The sequence below is a fragment of the Trichoderma citrinoviride genome, assembly GCF_003025115.1.
Source record: "Trichoderma citrinoviride strain TUCIM 6016 unplaced genomic scaffold BBK36scaffold_8, whole genome shotgun sequence".
Classification (NCBI taxonomy): Eukaryota; Fungi; Ascomycota; class Sordariomycetes; order Hypocreales; family Hypocreaceae; genus Trichoderma; species Trichoderma citrinoviride.
This window is the reverse complement of record NW_020194716.1, coordinates 176869-197755: the sequence shown is the minus strand read 5'-3', so window position 1 is coordinate 197755 and position 20887 is coordinate 176869. Positions and strand designations below refer to the sequence as shown.

General features: G+C 52.0%; 2 protein-coding genes across 2 annotated transcripts; one reads left to right on the top strand and one right to left on the bottom strand.

The window, feature by feature from the left end:
• Positions 1–150: 150 nt before the first annotated feature.
• BBK36DRAFT_1120268 (non-ribosomal peptide synthetase, siderophore synthesis) lies at positions 151–14933 on the bottom strand (the record flags this gene model as incomplete). The annotated part of the gene is made up of 3 exons (XM_024890681.1): positions 151–360; positions 433–13912; positions 13978–14933. 3 exons carry the CDS (start codon positions 14931–14933, stop codon positions 151–153), a joined length of 14646 nt encoding a protein of 4881 aa, XP_024748869.1.
• Positions 14934–17831: 2898 nt separating this feature from the next.
• Positions 17832–19583, top strand: BBK36DRAFT_1169261 (ornithine monooxygenase; the record flags this gene model as incomplete). The annotated part of the gene is made up of 3 exons (XM_024895291.1): positions 17832–18811; positions 18867–19446; positions 19506–19583. 3 exons carry the CDS (start codon positions 17832–17834, stop codon positions 19581–19583), a joined length of 1638 nt encoding a protein of 545 aa, XP_024748868.1.
• Positions 19584–20887: the final 1304 nt, after the last annotated feature.

Sequence of the window (20887 nt, the reverse complement as noted above, 5' to 3'; positions counted from 1 at the left end):
CATAGATGAACAAAACCTATACTTATCAAATTTTATGGTTTGGTATCCTGCTGTGCCTCTCTAAAATTGTGAGTTGAATGTGGTATTAATAATGACACTTTTTGCTCTGCTTTCCTTGGACAAGAACGCCTCTCAAAATAAATGAAACCTCTATCGGCCTGTCATTTTACCATTTCCAATCACCCAAGACGAAGCCCATGCCGCCATCTCTGCGTCGTCTTCGTCATCCAACTCTTGTAGACACGAGACGATCTCGTCGACCAGGTGAACAGCACCTTCATCAGATACCCGTTGGCGTGACCCGAACACTCCGATGTCTAGGCTCGTTCCTTGAATGGAGGCTTCGATGTCTATCGCGGCCTGTATTTTATATCAGTATCCCGATCAACAGTTTTGTTGTATATGTTTCAAGAGAGTGAAGATGGGACTTACCGGATACACGTCTCTCACAGGATTCTTCACCACAGAAAGGTGAGATACTGCTTCTTCTTCTTCGTCTTCTTCACCATCGCCATTCGGCATATTTTGCCGAGCAACTTCCTCGTAGTCCACCGGCACCAATTCGATATCCTCCAAGTTACCGTTTGTCTCTTCTTCACCAGAGGTGTTAGGAAGAGTCAGAAAGTTAAAGAAAGACGTAACTTTGACGCCCGTCCAGGCAGCAATCTCCCACAACCCGACATCCGCACGCCCTTCAGCAGCGATGAGATGAATATCCTCCTGTATTCCCCCAGCAATATCGAGAATGCCGTCATCGGGCGCCAGACAAACTCTCAGCGGAACAAGATTCAGCGTCGGGAAGGCTAGTGGAAGAGCCTCGTTGGCCCGATTCGCAAGATATATCCCAAACACGACAATCTTCTTTCCGTCATTGTGTGCAAAACAAGCTGAATCATCATTCGATGAGACGAGTATTTTGGCGTAGGCTGCAAAGAGGAGGGCTTGCAGGCTGATGCCTCTTTCTTTGGCCGCGGTTTGGAGGTATCTAATGTCTGGAACCGCAGATTTTTTCAGATGCGACACTCGGTGTCTTCCTGCCTTGACTGATGCAGAAGAATCGTCGTCGAAGGAGCAGCCTTGCAAGTACGATATCCAGAAACTTCTGCGCGATTGACGGGATTCTTCAAGTGTAGGCTGAATGCTATGTCTCGACCATTCTTCAATACCTTGTTCGATCACGGTATTTGTTCCCCTGAGCAGGTCCTTGAATCGCTCGAGTATGGCCGGGATGCTGACTCCGTCGTAGAGCGCGTGATGAATCTTGAGCCTGATCTCGACGCGGTTGTCATCTCGTTTAGCGGCGTTAAATCGCACCATTGGCTTTGCAGCCGCATCACCAGCGGATCGATAACCCGACTTGAGAATGACCTGCAGGATAGGCTGTTGGGCAGACTTCGTCGCAAGGAAGACAGTTCGCAGAATCGGAGTCTGGGCAACAAGAGACTGCCACGCCAACTGGACCTGCTCAATGTTGCCGGTTCCCTCAACAAGATACCGAAACTTCGGGTAGAAAACGTGGCCCTCCGCGTTCTGCCATGCGCTGATCATGTAGACTTGCATAGGCAACGCCGGAAGAATCATCTCGACATCGTCTTGAGAAATGTGAGCGCCAGCAAGTAGACTCGCGAGGTCAATGTCTTCCGCAGGAGTCCACGCTGCTTGCTTCGGCTGAACCGTGCCGCCGTTTGTTTGGACGCGAGTTGCAAGTCGTCCCATATGGCTGATGCTGGATGCCCTGACAAAGTCTCTCGGGCTGAGGTAGAGGCCCTCCTTGCGTAGCAGGGAAGACAGCTTGATCGCGCTGATGGAGTCGAGGCCGAGATGGTAAAGATTGCTTTCGGGCCTGATGGACTCTGCGGGAATGTCCGAGACGTAGCCAAGGACTTTTCGAATTGCCAACGCCATATCGTCCAGCTCGCTGTTCACATCGTGAGTAGCCGAGTATTCTCCATTAACGGCGTCGACTTGGGTAAAATCTCCGGAGACCGAAACATGCGGTAATCCACCTATCGAGACACCGTCGTTGTGAAACGAGAGTATATCATGATCCTCCGAGTTGGCCAAAAACTCTAGAACACGATTCAAATCCTGAATCAACCTCTCAGTCCCCTCTCCAGAAACATACTGCGACTGACAGGCGACTCTCCAGACGAGATCATCGCCAACGGCCTCAGCCTCCACGCTCACAGGATAATCCACCGCCGATGCCCCATCCACAGACTTGAGCAGCGAACCCTCAGACGATGCGCTATAAGGGAACTTTTGCAGCATAAACAGCGTATTGAACAGTTCGCTGCTCGACACGTGCGCCGCCTTCTGGATCTTCCTCAAGGGATACGATTGATGATCCCGGATGTCTGCCATGCTAGCCTCAAGGTACCGCAAGAAAGAGGCTGAGCTTCCGTGCAGGATACAGCGGATCGCCACGGTGTTCATCGTCGGAAACATGACCTCTTCGGCGCCGTCAAAGTCGCGTCCAGACATGATGACACCAAACGTGACGTCTAGGGCTTTGATCCGATGAGCCAGGACAAGGGCCCAGCAAGCTTGCATCAGGACCTGCAGACTGATGCTCTGTTTCTTGCAGTAGGACAAAACTTCAGGCACAGATTTGGGTGCAGAGCCTTCTCTTCGGTACAAGCTCTTCTCCTCTGTATCATGAACCGGTAGTTTAGGGAGAATAGATGGTGCAGCTCCATCGAGGTAACCCGCCCAGAAACGACCCGCGTCGTCCGTAGCAGAGGCAAGCATCTTCTGAAGAAAGGGCTTTGCGGATGTTCGGCCTTGTAAAGTGCCTTGATACGCTGCCTCTAGATCTTGATAGAAGAGACTGAGCGACCATCCATCGTACAAGGCATGCGCGATCGAGACAAGCACAAACGTCTTATCTTTGCAGGTCATAAGTCTCAGCTGGAATAGGGCATCAAGCCCATTCCCTTCTTTGGCAACTCTCTTTGCATCTTCGATAAGAGCGCTCATGTCGGCCACGTCATCCATAACAAGTTTTTTGATGTCTTGGTTCCAGTGTTTTCGCACGATCTGACAGTATCCCATCTCAAGCTGCAAGTCATCCACCTCGAGGAACCCTGTTCGAAGAATCGGTGACCGGTCAATAACTTCAAGAAATGCTCTCCGGAGTCTTTCAATGTCGGTGCCTGGCGCTACCTCGAGAAGGTCGTGGTTGAAATACCACTCAAAGTTGGAGTGGATCATCATCGCAGCCATAGATTCTTGAAGAGGCGTCGGCGGCAGAACGGCCTCAATATTAGTGGTGTCCAACCCGGCTGCGTTGACATACTTCCATAGAGTTTGCTCAATGTCTTCAAAGACTCTGTCAGTCGTTCCATTAGACAGTTCGCTGGATTGTTGTGCCTCAATAGATACCGCCATCTTCGCAATCGTCTGTTGGCGCATGATTTGAGAAGCCGGCAGTACGAGACCTCTTTGTTTCAGCCTGGCAGACAGCTGGATAACATCAATGCTATCCAAGCCAAGCTCGAGAATCGTCTTTGATGCCGAGATGTCGCAAGCATCGAGGCCTGACATGGAAGCGATCGCATCTCTGATACTGAGAGCCTGATCAGTCCAATCAAAGTCTTGGCCATCAGCCTCGTCATCAGGGGACTTGAATCCATTTCGATCGTCAGAATGAGATACCCCATTCTTTTCTGCGGATACTGAAAACGGCGTATCAGCAGCCATGAGTCCAATATTCTTTTCCACTTCGTCCAGCAACTCCCTCAGCTTTGACTCATTCGCCACAAATCGCTGGGCAACAAGAGTCAGCTGAACGTCGCCATTCGGCAGCCTCTTCGCCTCCAAAGCCAATGGGTAATCCGGATTCAACGGCCCATCTTCGACTGTCCAGAGATGCTCTTCGTCCTTTGAGGCCTGCTGCTGCACTTCAAACACGAATAGATTGTCGAATAGCTGCTTCCCACCAGAACACCACTTCTGTATACTCTTCAGTGGAACATGCTGGAAAGGCAAGATGCTTGTGCTAAATTCGCTGCATCTGCGAATCAATGATGCCCAAGATTGGCCGCTCAGAGATTTGTTGAAGAAGGGCACGGTATTGAAGAGCGGACCGATTGTGTTTTCGACGCCAGGAAGATCCATTGATCTTCCAGAAACAATCAGACCAATTGTCAGTCCGTTGGAATAGTATTTCTGAAGCGTATAGATCCACAGCGCCATCATAACTGGTTGCAGGGTGACTCTGTAGTTCCTTCGAGCGTCTTCCAGTACACTGCCATGAAGAACGCGAGTCTGTGAGACGGCCCGTTCTTGGGGCGAGGAAAGCTGCAGAGCTGAGGAGCTGTTCCACCCTCGAAGATGGTTTTCCCAAAAGCCTCGGCAGTCATCATGTCGCCATAACGGGCCGTGAGACAATGCCTCTATAAACGATGGAGAAGATGCTGGTGACTTGCCCATGTAATTGGATTTCAGCTGCTGCAGCATCAACTCGAAGCTGTTCCCGTCGTAAATTGCATGGAAAATGTGAATTACCAGCTTCTTGAAGTCGGGTCCCTTGATATAGATCACCTCAAGAGGCGCGATAATGTGCTCGTTGTTGTTTAGCCGTACCCATTTCTCCCAACGGCTGTCCAAGAAGGCTGTAGCATCGTCATCGCTTCGCACACCTTGCTCAATCCAGCGCGGCTCTTGATTCTTCAATGCGACTTGGATATATCCTTCCGTAGTCTTGACAAAAGCCGTTCGCAGGACAGCCTCAGAGGTCACCAGCTTCGTCCAAGCAGCCTTGACTTCCTGCTCCGCGACATCGTCATCCAGATTCAGCACAAAGGAGTTAAAGTAAGTTCCTCGAGTCTCCTCCGTCATTGACTTGGATATGATACCCTGCTGGAGTGCCGAACATGGTGCAATATACTCAACGTCTTCAGCCCCAATATGGAGAGCGTTACAGGCAAATGCGCGGTACCGATGGTGATATGCTTGTATCCTCTGCTGCGCCTCTTTCACCCGACTGTCATTTTGAGACGAAGACAGCTTCTCGTACAGAGCCGCAGTAAGATCTGCGACTATCGGATTTCGTAGTAGTATAGCCGGCGAGCATGCTGCGAATCCTGCCTTTTTGAAGGCCGTAGATAGTTGCAGGGCGCTGATGGAGTCCACCCCAAGGTCAAAGATGCTTGTCTCTGCCTCGATCGCATCTGAGCCGATGCCGGTAAAGTCGGACAGAATTTGAGCCACCTTGTGGCTGGCTTCACCGTTAACAGCTCTAATAGGAGCCTTTGGCGCAGTGAGGTCCATGAGCTGCTCGTGCGATAAGCCATTGAACAGCTTCTTCAGCTCCTTCGCCTCGACTTTGTTGTTGGGAGAAAGCGGTATAAACGGCAGAAGCAAGAAGTACGTAGGAATCATGTATCCCGGAAGCTTCGCTCGACAAGCCTCTCTCGCCTTGACGCCCAAATTTCCGTCATCTGTCAGAGGAGTCAAGACAGCTCTCCTCTGCTGCTCGCCAACCAAGAAAGAAACGAGAACGTCTTTGCCGCTGGAGGAATGCTTGATGACCACTGTTGCGACGTCCCTGATATCCGGAACGCCGGTGCGGATGACATGGTTAATCTCGCCAATTTCGAGGCGCTGTCCCCGGAGCTTGACTTGATCATCAGCACGACCAAGAAAGTCGAAGCATCCATCATGCAGAATACGAACAAGGTCGCCCGTTCGATAAATCCTCTCGCCAAACTCCGACAGCGTCGGAAACCTCTCCTCTGTAAGCTCCGGACGGTTGAGATAGCCCTTGCCAACCAGTCTTCCAGAAACACATAGCTCGCCAACAGCGCCTCGCAGCACAGGAACCTCTGTCCCCTTGCGGAGCACGTAGGATCCTACGTTGGGGAACTGCTTCCCGATGTTGCTAGGCCGTCCGTTGATGGGCACTCGCTGGTACATCGTGACGCCAATCGTGGCTTCTGTTGGGCCATATGCGTTGTAAATGACTGCCTTTGGTCCCCAGGCATCCAGGATTTCTTGCTTGAGTTGCTCGCCACCCGTGATGAAAACACCCTTACATAGACCTGGTACTTCGTCAGGATGGGTAAGACGAGCCAAACTTGGTGTCAGATCGATGTGTGTGATCTCGAGATTGTTGATGGACGCAATCAAGTCATCAAGGATGACATCTCTTGGTGCAGCAACAACCGTGATTCCCACAGACCAGCTCCAATATTGCTCTAATACCGAGACGTCGAAATGGAGGGCGGCAAACTGCAGCCACCTTGAGTCGTGGCTCCAATGACCTTTGAACAGCTCTTGAAAAGCCATCATTGCCTGCACGCTGTTGTCATGTGTGATTTCACATCCTTTGGGGGTTCCAGTCGTGCCAGACGTGTAGAGGCAGTAACACGTCGCTTCAGGTGTGAATTCAGTGCCCAGATCTCGCCTCTCAGCCGACAAAAGCTTCACAGACTCAAGGTCAACAGGTACAACCTTGGCATCCGTCTCAAAGTCGATGATGCCTCCGGGTGTCGTCAGCAGGCAAGGGGCCTGTGAATCCCTCAGAATAAACTCCTTTCTGTCCCTGGGAGCACTTGGGTCAAGCGCCACAAAAGCACACCCAGCCTTGAGGATTCCAAGAATAGAGAAATAGGCCTCTGGGCACTTGTCAAAGTGAATCGCAACAATGCTCCCCACGGCAGCAACGTCTTTCAGCAAATTGGCAGTCCTGTTGCCCATCTTGTCGAGTTCGGCATAAGTCCACACCTGCTTAACGGGATGCGAACCATCGAATCTGCTAACAAACTCCAGAGCAGCATCATTTGGATGAGAAACAGCTCTTTTTTCCACGAACTGATGCAGATAACGCACCGGAGCAGGCAGCTCTGGCGAAACAGGCGGCGTTATCGCATAAAGATCAGGCTTTGGTCGATAGATGCCATCCTCATTGCCATCAGGCTCGGTAGCAATGTGGATCATCATTGCATCAAATTGCCTGACCAACAATTCAGCCTGCTCTCTCGGCAGGATATCGCTGAAGAATGTGATGCAAAGCTGGATCTCATCATCATCTGTCGGCTTAACTTCGAGCGACACTGGATAGTCGACGGTTGCATCATCCTTCATGAGCTTCCAGGGCCTCCTAGTGACAGACTCCTTCTCCAGCTTCTGATAAACGAGTAGTGTATCAAAGACAGGCGTCGCAGGATGGCCCAACCACTTCTGAATCTGCGTCAGAGGAGCGTACTGATATCGATGGACATCCGCATTGTAGGCCATCATATATCGAGTCAATCGGCTATTTGACGGCTGGTTTGAGGCAATGACAGGAATCGTGTTCATACAAGGAAGCGGCGCATCCCTCGTCACGTCCGTATCCCTCCCAGATAGAATCACTCCAAACACCACAGAGTCTTCTCCCAGATACGAGGAAAGAATGCGTGTCCAAGCAGCTTGAATGACTGCCTGGATAGACACGCCTTGTTGCTTGGTGGCTGATTGCAGAGCTGATAGCGTCGCCGTTGATCTGATTTCATGGGAAATGAAGGTTCTGGCATCCTCCCTTAGTGGCGTCATGACGGGGAAAGTGTTCACCACTGCCAACTCAGCCTTTTCCTTCCAGAACTCTTGGGCAGCACTTTGGTCGCTGAGGCTTTTGTAGAGTAGTTCATTCAATGCAGGCTCAATGGTCCGTATGGTACTTTGACGTCCACCCAAGAGCATAGATAGGTCGTCCAGCAGCTGATCCAGTGAATGCGCATCGTAAAGCGCATGGTGTATGAGAACATTCATCATGAGTCTACCGTCCGCCTCGACGATGGAAACCCTCCACGGCGGTAGATTGAGATGCTCAAGTATTGCTGCTGCTTCTTTTTCTTTCCAAGTTCGTACTTCGTCTGACGATGCCAATTTGGACACGAAACCGGTCGATTCAAGCCCTGATGAAGACTGATATCTCAGCATTGCGAACGAGCTATGTTGATGCTGCACCGCGGCAAATCCTGCCCGGAGCATAGGATGGTTACTCTGCAGAGCTTTCCATGCTGCAATCAAAGCATCTTCAGAGATGGTGTCATCAACAGCAAATGACAACAAATTGAAATAATTCTGCCCTTGAGACTGGATAAACGACACCAGCATCGCGCACTGGAGAGGCGTGCTAGGAAGCACAGCTTCTATAACAGCGGTACCCGGCACCTTGTCTGCAAGCTGTGAAGAAACTTCCTTGGAGAATCCGTCGAGATCATAACCAGGTCTTGCCTCCTTTTTATTTGATGCCGCAGCTATTCTGTCTGCTAGTCTCGCGCAGTTTTGGCATTCAATGACATCGGAGGCAGACACCTCAAATCCTTCTCGTCGGAGCATCGAGGCCACCTGGACTGCGTTAATACTGTCCAAACCGAGCTGAAATATGCTTGTGTCGGGATGAATCCTCTGTATCTGAACCTTCGAAAGTGTTGCAAGGACCTGTCGAATCTTTTTCTGCGGCCCCGTCCATTCTGCATCGTTCTGAGGAAGCATCTCCAAGGGCGTTGCCGCATGCCTCTCCACTGCAATAGCACTGAAAGTGGATAACTGAGCAGGTTGAAGATGGCTTCTATCGGGCAAAGCCGAAGACGGATGGTACAGAATGGCTCGAAAGAAGTACTTGAAGACATCAGCAAGAACTGAAGCGACATCTTCACTGACAACACTCTTGTCGTAGTGCATGTTGACAGCTAGCGAATCCAAGCCAGTATGAGGAACAATCTCGCAGACAACCGGAATGTCCATTTCTCCCTCGTCCTCTTCAAGCGTCCATATCTCAGCGTCCATGTCCTGCAGAGGGCTCTGAAGCAGTAATAGCGTATCAAAGAGCCTTCGGCCCTCCTTCGTAACAAGCTTCTGAACCAATCTCAGCGGCGAAAATTGGTACCGCTGAACATCAGAGTTGAGGCGCTGAAAGGATTTGGCAAGATCAATATTGCGAGAAGCAGTAGAGACATCCTGTCTGATCGGGATGGTGTTGAAGCACGGAGCAACCAATCTGTCGATACCTTCAATGTCCAGCGTCCGGCCACTCATGACGAGCCCGAAGCAGACGTCGGTAGTATCTGAGCACACGGAAATAGCATCGACCCAGGCTGCCTGGCACAAAGAGAGCAAAGAAACTCCAAGAGATCGCAGACGGGCTTTGACCTCGCCATACGACACATCCATACTCTCTCGGTATGTGCACTGAATAATCTGGCTTCTTGAAGGTTGAGTAAATAGTTTGACGGGTTCATATCCTCGAAAATGGTCTCTCCAATACATTTCAGTATCGTCAGGCAGGCTGAGTGCTTCCCGTAGGAAGGACGAGTAAGGAACCGGCTGAAGTAGGGATTGACCATGTGCCAGCGCTTCTACTTCTCTCCAGAGATTCTCCATTGCTACGCCATCATATAGCGCATGATGACAGATCAAAGACAGAAATGTCGATTCTTCTTGTCGTATGATTGCAAAAGAGAGAGGCGGAATCTTGGTGTCCAAGGGATCAGGTAGACCACTCAAATGCTCACGAAGAACTTCGTCGAGCAGAGTCGTGCTGGAGGTGAACTCCTTCCACGGGTTGGTCCAATTCTCCAGAACCACTTGTGCAATGGGATACTTCATACTATCACTTGTGACAAAGCATGTTCTGAGAATAGCGTGTCGCCGTGTCATCTCGTCCCAGTATCCCCTCATCTCATCCACGGGAACATGCAGCCGCAGAAGACTCCTGTTGTAGTAGCTGCCCTGTCCCTGCGACAGCATGGCTTCCTGCAGAGGAGAGCACGGCAAAATCTCTGCAACAGAGTAGGGTTCATGTTGGAAGCTTTCGCGAACTTGGTTGACGAAAGAATCGGAAAAGAAAGATGCTCCTTTCTGCTGGCCACCTGATGCAGGCCTCTCTTGCAAAAAGCGTGCAAGCTGCGCGATGGACGAATTCTGAAGGATTGCTGAGATAGGCACTCGATGCTCTAGTTCAGTGCTGAGGCTGCGAGAAACACCGATTGCCGATATCGAGTCCAGGCCAATTGTTGCGAATGGGGTCCATCGACCGATATCAGATCGAGACACGCCCAAGGACCTTGCAATGACTTCTGCGATTCTTGTTTCCTCTGTGTTCCACTCAGCATCATCTTGCCCCGTTATGGTGCTAGACACAGACTCGAGATACTCTTGGGGAAGATTTTCAAAGCAAGACTGTAGCTTGCGCCGGTCGACCTTGCCGCTCGACGTAAGGGGTATTCGAGAGACTGGTATCAGATACGAAGGTATCATATAGGAGGGCAATCTCGACAACAGAGCAGCGAATAATGAACGATGGGTCTCAGCATCGGGCGTTACTGTCTTGAATCCTTCGTCGGTCGGCCCTTGTGGAAACGTATAGAAGGAAGCAAGTTGATGAGCGGCCTCATCGTCTCGCCTGACCAGCGTGGTTACCGCAGCGTGGACCGACGAATGCGAAGTAATCACGCTGTTGACCTCACCCGCCTCAATTCTCTGGCCTTTGAGCTTGAGCTGATCATCAATGCGGCCAAGGATAAGAAGCGACTTGTCCGGGAGCATTCTCCCCATATCGCCAGACCGGTAAATAAGGCCGTAATCCGGGTGACTAATGAACTTTTCCGCCGTCAGATCCGGCATATTGAGATACCCATCAGCCACCTGCTCTCCCCCGAAGCAAAACTCGCCTATCCAACCCATCGGCATAGTTGAAAGGCTATTCGGGCAGAGGACAAAGACTGACGTATTGGGGAAGCACCAGCCGAGGTGCTCGATGTAATCGCCCGGCTTCATTCTCTTGACGCTGCAAATATTCGTCGTCTCAGACGGTCCGTATCCCTGCCACAACAGATCTCCCCAGGAATCAAGAACCGAAAGAGTCATGGGCTCTCCAGCGGTAACCAGAAACTCAACAGTAGGCACATTCTTGGGGTCAACTAGTGATGCCACTGTAGGTGTCAAGCTGAGGTGCGTGATTTGGAACTGGCGAATCGAATGCTCCAGGTCTTCAAACAGGTCGTCGTTGACGGCAGCACAGAGACACATGCCGGCGTGCCAAGCAAAGAATATCTCAAAAACGGACACGTCGAACGCCTGCGAACAGGCTTGTAATAGTCGGGGAGATGATCTTTGAGCGCTGGGGTAAATAGATGCGAGATACATCACGTTGCTGACAATGCTTTTCTGGCTGACAGCCACGCCCTTTGGGACACCAGTGGTTCCCGAAGTGTATATCACATAGGCCAGCCTTGACATGTCGACCGGTATGTCCAAGTTGTGGTTCTCGAAACCGTCTAACGGAGCAGACTCGACGTCCACGAACTGGATATCAGGTACCTCCTGAAGCGGGCGCAGGGAAGCCGTATCCACAACGCAACACCTGATGTTGGCCGATCGAAAGATCTCTTTCACTCTTTCGACGGGTATGGAAGGTAGAAGAGGCAAGTATGCACATCTAGCCTTGACAATACCAAGGATTGATGCGTAGAGAAGAGGTGACTTCTGCATGACAATGGCGATAACCTGGCCAGGTTCAGCACCTCCATCGAGCAGGAAGCGAGCAATCTGGTTTGAGAGTTGATTCAGGGTTTGGTATGACATGATATCTGTCACCAATGCAGCTTCAGAAAGCGATCTGCTAAAGCATATGGCATCTGCGTCAGGCGTTTTTGCAGCCGCAGCTTCGAAGAGAGTAGCGAGATCTGCCTCGTCCCGTAGCCATTTGGGATCCGTGTTTGCAATAGAAGTCTGACTTGTAACGGCGTCCTTTATCCTTCGAATCGATTCATTGGGGCGCTCAACAATGAGTCGGAAAACGTCCTTCACCTGCTCAACCAATAGGGAGACGACATCCGATGGAAACCAGTCTGTATGATGTGTAGCCTGTATTGTATATCCAGCATCATTTGGTTCCACCTCCAACAACAGCTTCGTTTCCAGGCGATCGAGGTGTCGGACTTCACGAAGAGCTGCATCTTTTCGCCTCTTCGTATACAATGACTCCTGGTAAACGAACAGCACGTCGTAAAGGCTCTCAGCCGCCTGCAGTCTAGAGAGCTTCTTTATATCGGACAATGGCAAAGTGCAATGCTCCATGATTTTGCGATTGCTTTCGTTGATGTTCCGCAATACATCAGAGATCGCCGCAGAATCGTTGACATCTACTCGAAGGGGAAGAGACGCAATGGCTGGTCCAACAATCTCGGCAATATCCTCAACCGGGACCGTTCGTCCAGACGTTACTGAGCCCAGCAGAACATCTGACGTGCCCACGATACTCCCCCAAACGAGCGCAAGGGCCGCTTGAAAATAGACTTGAGAACCGTATCCCGTAGCCGCCAAGGCATTTCTATCAGGCGTAGTGATTTCCAGTTGTGCCTGGACAGAAAGGATCTCATCAAACTCAGCTGGTCGAGCACTCAACTTCGGCCGACTTGGTTTATTCCAGTCGACAAGATATTCAGCCCAAAATGATCTTGCGGTATCCAAGTGGTCTCTCGGGATGTTGGTCATATAAGTGAGCAGGCTTGAGAACTGCGGCCGTTGAGGCAACGCCCTTTCACATAGTATATCGGTCAACTCCGAGAGGATAATATCCATAGACCAGCCATCGTAGATGGCATGATGAACATGCATCAGAATTCGCGGGGCTTTGCCACCTGCAGCCTGCCGAATCTGTACACGAAGTGGCCAAAGTAGCGCTTCGTCCTCCGATAGCTCCGGCTGAAGGAAGTTTTCGACGATCTGTACTTGATCAGATCGCAAAGACTTGAAGATCGGTGTTACAAAGCTTCCTTGCCATGTAACGAAGCCCGCACGCAAAACGTCCCTTTGCCGTGCAAGTAGATGAAAGGCATCGCGTATGGCTTCCGGCGTGAATCCAGGACTCGCTTCCAGTTCTATCTCGTTCCAGTAGGCTTCCGGTCGATGCGCCGTTTCTGATAGCATCGCCACTTGGAGAGCGCTGCATACTAGCACATCTTCAACGAGCTCCAAGTCCTTCTGTAGTCCGTGATTGCTTTCTGCTATAGAGCTCAGGCTGTCCATCAAGTGGATGTTCAAAGCCGCAGCTTCTAGATCTTCAGGGGGTGACAGAGGTCGCAATGTAGAGCATATCTGCGCTATTGTCCGCATGCTCAGCAGCTCCGCAACACTCACGTTAAATCCTGAAGACCGGAGCGCCGATGCCACTTTGATGGCAACGAGGGAGTCTATCCCAGCTGAAGCCAGCGTCATGTCATGTTTCGCTTCGAATCCCAAAGTATCCGATATGACGCTCAGAACTGTCCTCTCCGCATCAGACAGACCAAGGGAAGCTGCATCATCTTCTTGTCCAGAAGCCTTCCTCTCCCTGAATTCCGCTTTCAACCTCTTGGTGTCGACTTTACCACTCGGCAGCCGAGGGAACTCATCCATCAGCACGATTTCTCCAGGCATCATGTACTGCGGAAGCCAGCTTCGACAGTGGTCCATGATCGACTCTTCAGTGACTCCCGCGTCCGCAACGCAAAACACCACCAGGATAGAGTCAACGACCGCCCCAACGGCCAGGTGGCACCCAGGCGTCTTCAGCACAGCAGACTGCACCTCGCCCAGTTCAAGCCGCTGACCTCGGAGTTTTACCTGGCCTTCGGACAATCGCCCAAAGATCTCTATCGTCCCATCGCTGGCGATGCGCGCCTTGTCTCCAGTCCGGTAGATTGTGCCATAAGGTGACGGTATAAATGAGGAAGCCGTCTGCTCCGGTCGATTGATGTATCCATCGGCAAGCTGGTGCCCGCCAACCGCAAGCTCTCCGATCTCTCCTCTGGGAAGGATCCTGACGTTTCTACTCGTCTCCGCAGATTCTGCAGGCTCAACTATGAAGCAAGAGACGGTAGGAAGCGGCACGCCAATATTTCTTATTGAACATCTGACAGCGAATGCTTCTTGAACGGTGCTACGGTACGAGACTGTCAGATGACCGATTCGAGATGAGTTCCCCTTTCTTAGATATGCACTTACCAATGAATGGTAGCTTCTGTTGGCCCGTACATGGCCCACAACAGACTCTTCCTCTCTTCACTTCCCCCAAATTCCCGAATCACCGCCTCATTCAACATCTCGCCAATCGTCAACAGCAACTGCAGCGTCGGGACATTCTCCCTTTTCCGCAACAAGCTGGCAGCAACAGTTGGCGTCAGCTCGCAAGCATCCACTTCCATCTCCGAGATGACTCCCGGCAAGTCGTTCAACATCTCCCTTCGGTCGACGCTGATCAACGTGCTCCCCCGGAGCAGTGGGAAGAAGATCTCGAATACCGAGACATCAAAGGTCGGGGCGGCAAACTGGAGGAAACGAGAAAACGCTGGCACATGCCGGTCATGGGCTAGTAATGCCTGTGTTACTGCAGAATGAGAGATGCCGACGCCCTTGGGGACTCCGGTTGAACCAGATGTATACATGACATATGCCAGGTCCCTTGTGCTAGGAGCTCTGCAGCCGGGAGAGTCTGTGTCTGGACATGTCTCTTCCTCGTCTTTATCAACTAATAGAACCTTTACGGCGTTTTGTGAAGGTATATTGGAGGCCAGCTCCGAGGACGCCACGACAACACCAGCACAGACATCGTTGAGGATGAAGTTGACGCGGTCAGGGGGCGCATCCACGTTGAGAGGACAGAATGCGCCTCCAGCTTTTAGAATAGCTAACAAGGCTATGTATAAGTGTGGCGACTGGGGAACCAGGACCGGAACCACAAACGCTGCTTGGGCCTCGCCCACTGCACGACATATTCGGCGTGCCAGGGCATCTGCAGCATCATGAAGCTGGCGATAGGTTAGTGAGGTGCGGTTCCCCCTGCCCAGATAGTCGAGAGCTATTGAATCATCCGGCTCTCTTATGAGGTGGTGGAGGAGATCCGGGCCGGGTAATTCTGTTGGCTGCGGGTTAAGCACTGATAAGTCATCGAGTCCCTCCATGGCGCCTTGTATGGTGGTATGTGTGAGGTGTGAATGAGTGAGTGTGTGTGTAAGTGTGCGTGCGCGCGTCTGTATGCAAAGACTGTCCGAAGAACCTGGCCATATGCCACGTCTGCCAACTAAAGTGCTGATTCCCACAACCACAGCAGCCACAAGAGTCCCCGGGCAGTTATCAAGGCGCAATCTACCTAGTAGTCGAAAATGTTTTCATCACGGCGATCCATACCCATGCGAAATAGCCTCACGTTCGTTGGTCACCCGAAATTGCGCCTCTCCACGCGCCATTTAGCCAAGCTTCAACACCACGCGACGGGCGAAGAAATTAGAACACAAGGCCCGAATCTCAGACTGTGTGAGACAGACAGACTTCTTGATGAATTGGCATGTCGATGATTCGTCAATGAAGCTCCCCAGGGCGGCTCGTGATGGTTGCGTCGATGGAGGTGCGTCTCAATCGTGCATGAGCTGGGGCGGAAGCGAGCCTCTCAGAAGAGCGCAATTAATCAGCAAGGCGTAAGGAGAGGCCGCGATCCACCAATCGTCATCGTCAGTTTGCGACACAGAGGTAACCGTCTGCTGTCACGCTGGTGCGCGGATGGGAAGTCTCGTCTGTAGTTCGTGCGGGTAGCTCTTGGGTATGTAGCTTTAGCCTTATTGCGAGCAGGAAGAGGAGTCTGGGCGTGAAGCCTCGCTTAGGCCGAGGGTTGCGTGCTGTTTATTGTCCAGGGAGTGACGATGGCGTCACGGCCTTTAGCCAGTGTGAAGACGAAGAAATTGTGAAAGAATGTGAGGACTTGCAGTTGTGCCTGTAATAAATGGAAGAGAGAAAGTGACGAGTGACAAGTCAGAAAGCAACAGGCAAGCGTCTACACCAAAACGAACATCCCGCAAACTCTAAACAGGCCCTTCTTATTAATACTAGGTACTTCAGCCATACCATACCCAGGCATTCACAAGGTAACAAGCCGCTCTTTGGGGTGACACAGCATCCAGCTGCCAGCATAAAGCCCGAAGAGGGGCGGCCGCCCTGTCTGACATGAGCAACCGCTAGTACCTTAAGGTAAGGTACACGTACTTCATCGCCGTCTGCCAGATCCGGCCTTTTCGCAGGCTTCAGCAGCAAGTCTCCGACAAGCCGAGAGAAACCTCTGGCGATCCCCTCGTGAACGACTCATGTGGGGCTCGGCTTATTGCTCCTGGTCTTCACCCGGCAAAAAGAGCAAGATATATTAGTACCAATAACTCGATCCCCCTCTCTAACGATTGCGTGTCCTGCGTTGGTCTCATATGATCGGAGTACGTGGGTGCAAGGTGCCAAGTCTCTGCAAGGGAAGAGCACTCCGTTCCGCGAGTGTGACGCGCCCTGATTCACTCGGAGTCCTCAGCGGAGCACAGTGAGGGGTTTGCTGGAAAGGAGGCTCGTGAAAAAATTCACATCTTCTGAGCCTCTACAAGACCCAGCTGAGCGAAGAGAGAGGAAGAAAAATTTTCCCTTGGGCTGCGAGTTTGCAAGGGCTCTGGGGATTGCAGCGGATGGATGCGGATCCAACCACGGGCTTTGATCTTATCAGATCCGGTTTTTATCAGATCATCAGATAATTCCCTCATCCAATCTCCACCCGCTTGCCTCGCGATGGGGCCCGTCTCCGTCCTCGCAGCGTTCTCACCCACCGTAGGCCCAGGCGATGGTGGTTTAATTTAACCACGGGTGTTGCGAACTTGTCGTCGGCCCATAGATCGGCCCTTGTGCGGAGGGATTGAGGCATCGGATTGGTTCCTCGGGCTCTGATCGTCTCATCGAGTCCTGCACCAGCATGACAAGGGGCATGGAGAGCAAAATTGCATCAGTCCACGCTATAGGCGCCAAGCAGAGACGGGTTGGAGTTTCGGACTCGTTTAAGAAGGTCCAGATTTGCAACTCGAGAGTTCAGTCGTCTGCCGTAGTAGGTTGGACTTGTAAGGACGAAGGAGAGAGAGAGAGGCCAGCATCGATACAAAGTGGTTGTGCTTAAAGTCCATGTCTCTGCTGCCCAGGACAGACACTGAGAGTGCGTGTGGTTCCGCTATAGCTAATGACTTGAGTATCCCCATCGTCTTCGGCGAGCATTTCTCAACCCACCGCCTTGCTGCCGCAATACGAGTCCCGCTGACTGGGGACAAACTGCCGCGATCATCGAGACGACCCATGGCTACGAAATAGTCAAGAAAAAAGCATCCCATGGGCAGGGTATCGATGGGCCCATGCAGCCATGATTTGTACATTATATTACCTTGCTGCTTGCACTAGGCGCCCGCAAAGCTACACTGTGTACGGCTCGATCCTTGGCCCAGGACTGGACCTCGCCCATGATGCATCTCCGCTCCGGGTCTCCGTCCAGCGGCTGGTCTCGGGATTTCTGGGACTGTCGAGACGGAATCCGAGTCGATAGAGGCGAGGCTAACAAGAAAAGGGCTGCTTGCTCCTGGATCCAGGCACCGGTTGTGGCGAGTATAATTCCCGGCTCATCCCACCCCAAAGTGCTGAGGGGACTCGGACAGCTCCCCTCCCACTTTCACAAGCTTTCCAGCTCCTCCTCTGCTCTAGCGTTGTCAGACAGCTCCCGCTGACAAGCCCGCTATTTGCTGGACCGTCTAAGCGCAATAACACCACAAGAGCACAGCATCGTGTGTTACAGCCAGCCGAGAGAGCTCACAGATCGTCTCCAGTCTATTTCTCCCTCTATTGTTTCTCAATTTCTTGCCCTTCTCCCTTGCAATTACCGTCGCCCTTCTTTCTGGCATCATTTGTTGCAAGAATCACCGCTTGACCGCTGCCAGCCTCCGCCTAAACCAACGTCACCATTCCTTCACCCAAAGCGGACCATTACCTCTTCCGACGTCACCAAAGACCAAAGAACCATGTCCCCCCACAGCGAGGTCGCCCTCAGCGGCAGTGAGCCGGCCACGCCAAACGGCAGTGAACAGGCTCACCACGGCAATGGATTCGACAGCGCTTCGCCATACATCATTGGTGCGATGGAGCAGCAGAACACCAGGAGTCCCGCGCCGCTGGCCAACGGACATGCCTCAGAGAGCAAGATGCAGCACAAGCAAAAGTCGCCCTATCTGACTCAATCGGCCCCGGACTCCGAGTTCGATCTGATCTGCGTCGGATTCGGCCCCGCCAGTCTGGCTGTCGCTGTCGCTCTTCACGATGCCATCGCCTCAGGACGGAAGCTCCGCCCCGACGGCTCAGCTCCCAAAGTCCTCTTCCTCGAGAAGCAGAGCCGGTTTGCCTGGCACGCCGGCATGCTGCTCCCCGGTGCAAAGATGCAGATCTCCTTCATCAAGGACCTGGCAACCTTGAGGGATCCGCGGTCAGAGTTCACATTCCTCAACTATCTGCACCGCAACGGACGGCTGATCGACTTCACCAACCTGGGCACTTTCTTGCCGGCACGCGTAGAGTATGAGGACTATCTGCGCTGGTGTGCCTCCTTCTTCGACCACCTGGTCCAGTATGGACAAGAGGTGTTGTCTGTGTCTCCCGAGTCAAAGACTGGAGACTCAGTGCGCACATTTGCAGTCCAGTCGCGGAATTCAAAGACCGGCGAGACGCAGTCCTTCCGAGGCCGCAACGTCCTCATCGCGGCTGGCGGCCAGCCCAACTTCCCCAAGAGCTTCCCAGCCAAGCATCCCAGGATCATCCACTCCTCTCAGTATGCCTACATGGTCCCAGAAATCCTCTCCAAGAAGGACGCACCTTATCGTGTCGCCGTTCTCGGTGCTGGCCAGAGCGCTGCGGAGATTTTCCACAACATCCAGACTCTGTATCCCAATTCCAAGACAGCGCTGATTATGCGCCCCGAGTTCCTGAAGCCCAGTGACGACTCACCATTGTAAGTGCACCATTGAAGAAAGATGAGCAGATTCAGCAGGCTAATGGTACCGCAGCGTCAACTCAGTCTTCAACCCCGAATACATCGACACCCTCTACCCCAAGTCGGCAAAGCACCGCAACAACTTCTTGACCGAGGCTCGTGCCACCAACTATGGCGTCGTCCGATTGGAACTCATTGAGGAGATGTACGAGCGCCAGTACGATCAGAGGCGAGATCTTGGTCCAGACCAGAAGAAGTGGCCTCACCGAATCATGGGCGGCCGCCAAATCGCCAGCATTGAGCCGCGGGAGGACTCCTTGGTGCTCAAGGTGCAGCACGTCACCGAGGGCGATTTGGAGGGCTTTGTCGACGTTGTCGATGAAGAGACTATGGAAGTGGACCTGCTGGTTGCTGCTACCGGCTACCAGCGCACGGCACATGTCGACATGCTCCGCGACACCTGGGACATGCTGCCCAAGGCGGCCCCAGTCGGTCAGGAGTATCCCAAGGGAATCACCGGATGGAAGGTCGAGACAGGCGAGGGGGAGCGCAGGCTGACAGTCGCCCGAGACTACCGAGTCAAGTACAAGCCCGGATCAGTGGCGGACGAGTCCGGCGTGTGGCTTCAGGGATGCTGCGAGGGCACTCATGGGGTAAGTTTGGATTGCACATGTGATTTTCCGGCACGAAAAGCAGTGCTAACAGTGGACAGCTGAGCGATTCTCTCCTCTCTGTGCTGGCAACGAGGTCAGCAGAGATTGTCGGCTCCATCTTTCCCAGCAGCCAGTGATGGATAAAATGGTAGAGAAAGAGAAGTTATAAATTAAGGTAGATACCCACGAAAATGGTCTGGAGGCGATGTCTGAGAGACGTGATCCAGTTGTTGGTCTCTAGACGTTTAGAGATTCTTTACGGGTTGGTATAGAATCATCTTGCCATGGCGGGCGGCGATGTAGGAGTAAGATTACTTTGTTCTCATTGATACGGCGCATACAGAATCAAAAATTATTGTCCTCTACTCAGTAGCAATGACGGGTGTACACGACGAATGTGAATGATAATAGGACGTTTGATATTAATTTTTAGGGTAGGTGAAGGGGCATGTATCAGCGGATGAAATGTAGGATGTACAATTGGATCGGCACTGAGCTTCTGCGTAAATTGTAGATTCAGTAAGGTCCAATCTCAGAAATATTGAAGATACTTCCTCTTAGACCTACGATTGTGTGCATGTGTGGACAATTGCTTTTGCTCCCGTGGCAGCGATCTTTTCTTGGAGGCCCTGCTCGTTACTGTTAGATACTGAACCGACAAGCAATTTAGCTAAGCATACCTAACAGGTACTGCTTCGTATATGAGAAGACGGCAAGGCCGCAGTAGGGGGAACTCTGACGCTTCGTCACTGCTGATTTCCATGCTAAAGAAACGACTCGAGCATCTGACCAAAGAGATTATTCTTCTTCCCAGATCTAATTCCTCCATTTGCTGTGGCGTTCTCAGCCGGTGCTAACCAACGACAGCGGCAAACAGCGCTTGGCTGCTGCAGAAATGGCTGCGGGCTAGGTAAGCGTCCAACCGGCGCACGAGGTAGCCGAAGCGCAGAGGAACCACCAAATCGGTTCATCCTGGCCGTGTGTTTTGTCGCTGTCCGCGGAGTTTCAAGGGTTACAGAGATGCAAGGTAGAGAACAATTGCAGAATCAGACACTTGGACTAGATACATCCAAACAGAGTTTCCTAGAATAGACATGTCTTTGATGCTTTCCCATCGTGGAAAATGGCCGAAATGAATGGGACGCGCAATATGGTGGATGCGGGATGCAAGGTGACGCGAGCTTCAGTATGAGGGAGACGTAATTCGGGTACGGTGCCTTGCATTGACTTCCAATTGCTGACCAAACACAGTCCAAATAGGAAGAGAGGAGAGAATTTTTGGATTGATCTGCCTCACAAGCATACATGTACCTAACCATGCAGAAGTTGTCACTTGCAGCTGTTGCATCTCGTCTAATCCAGGTAGGTACTACTGAGTATATGCCCTCTCGTCACATCAAGTCTTAGTAATTCACCAAGATGGCTGAGACTGGTTTGCTTA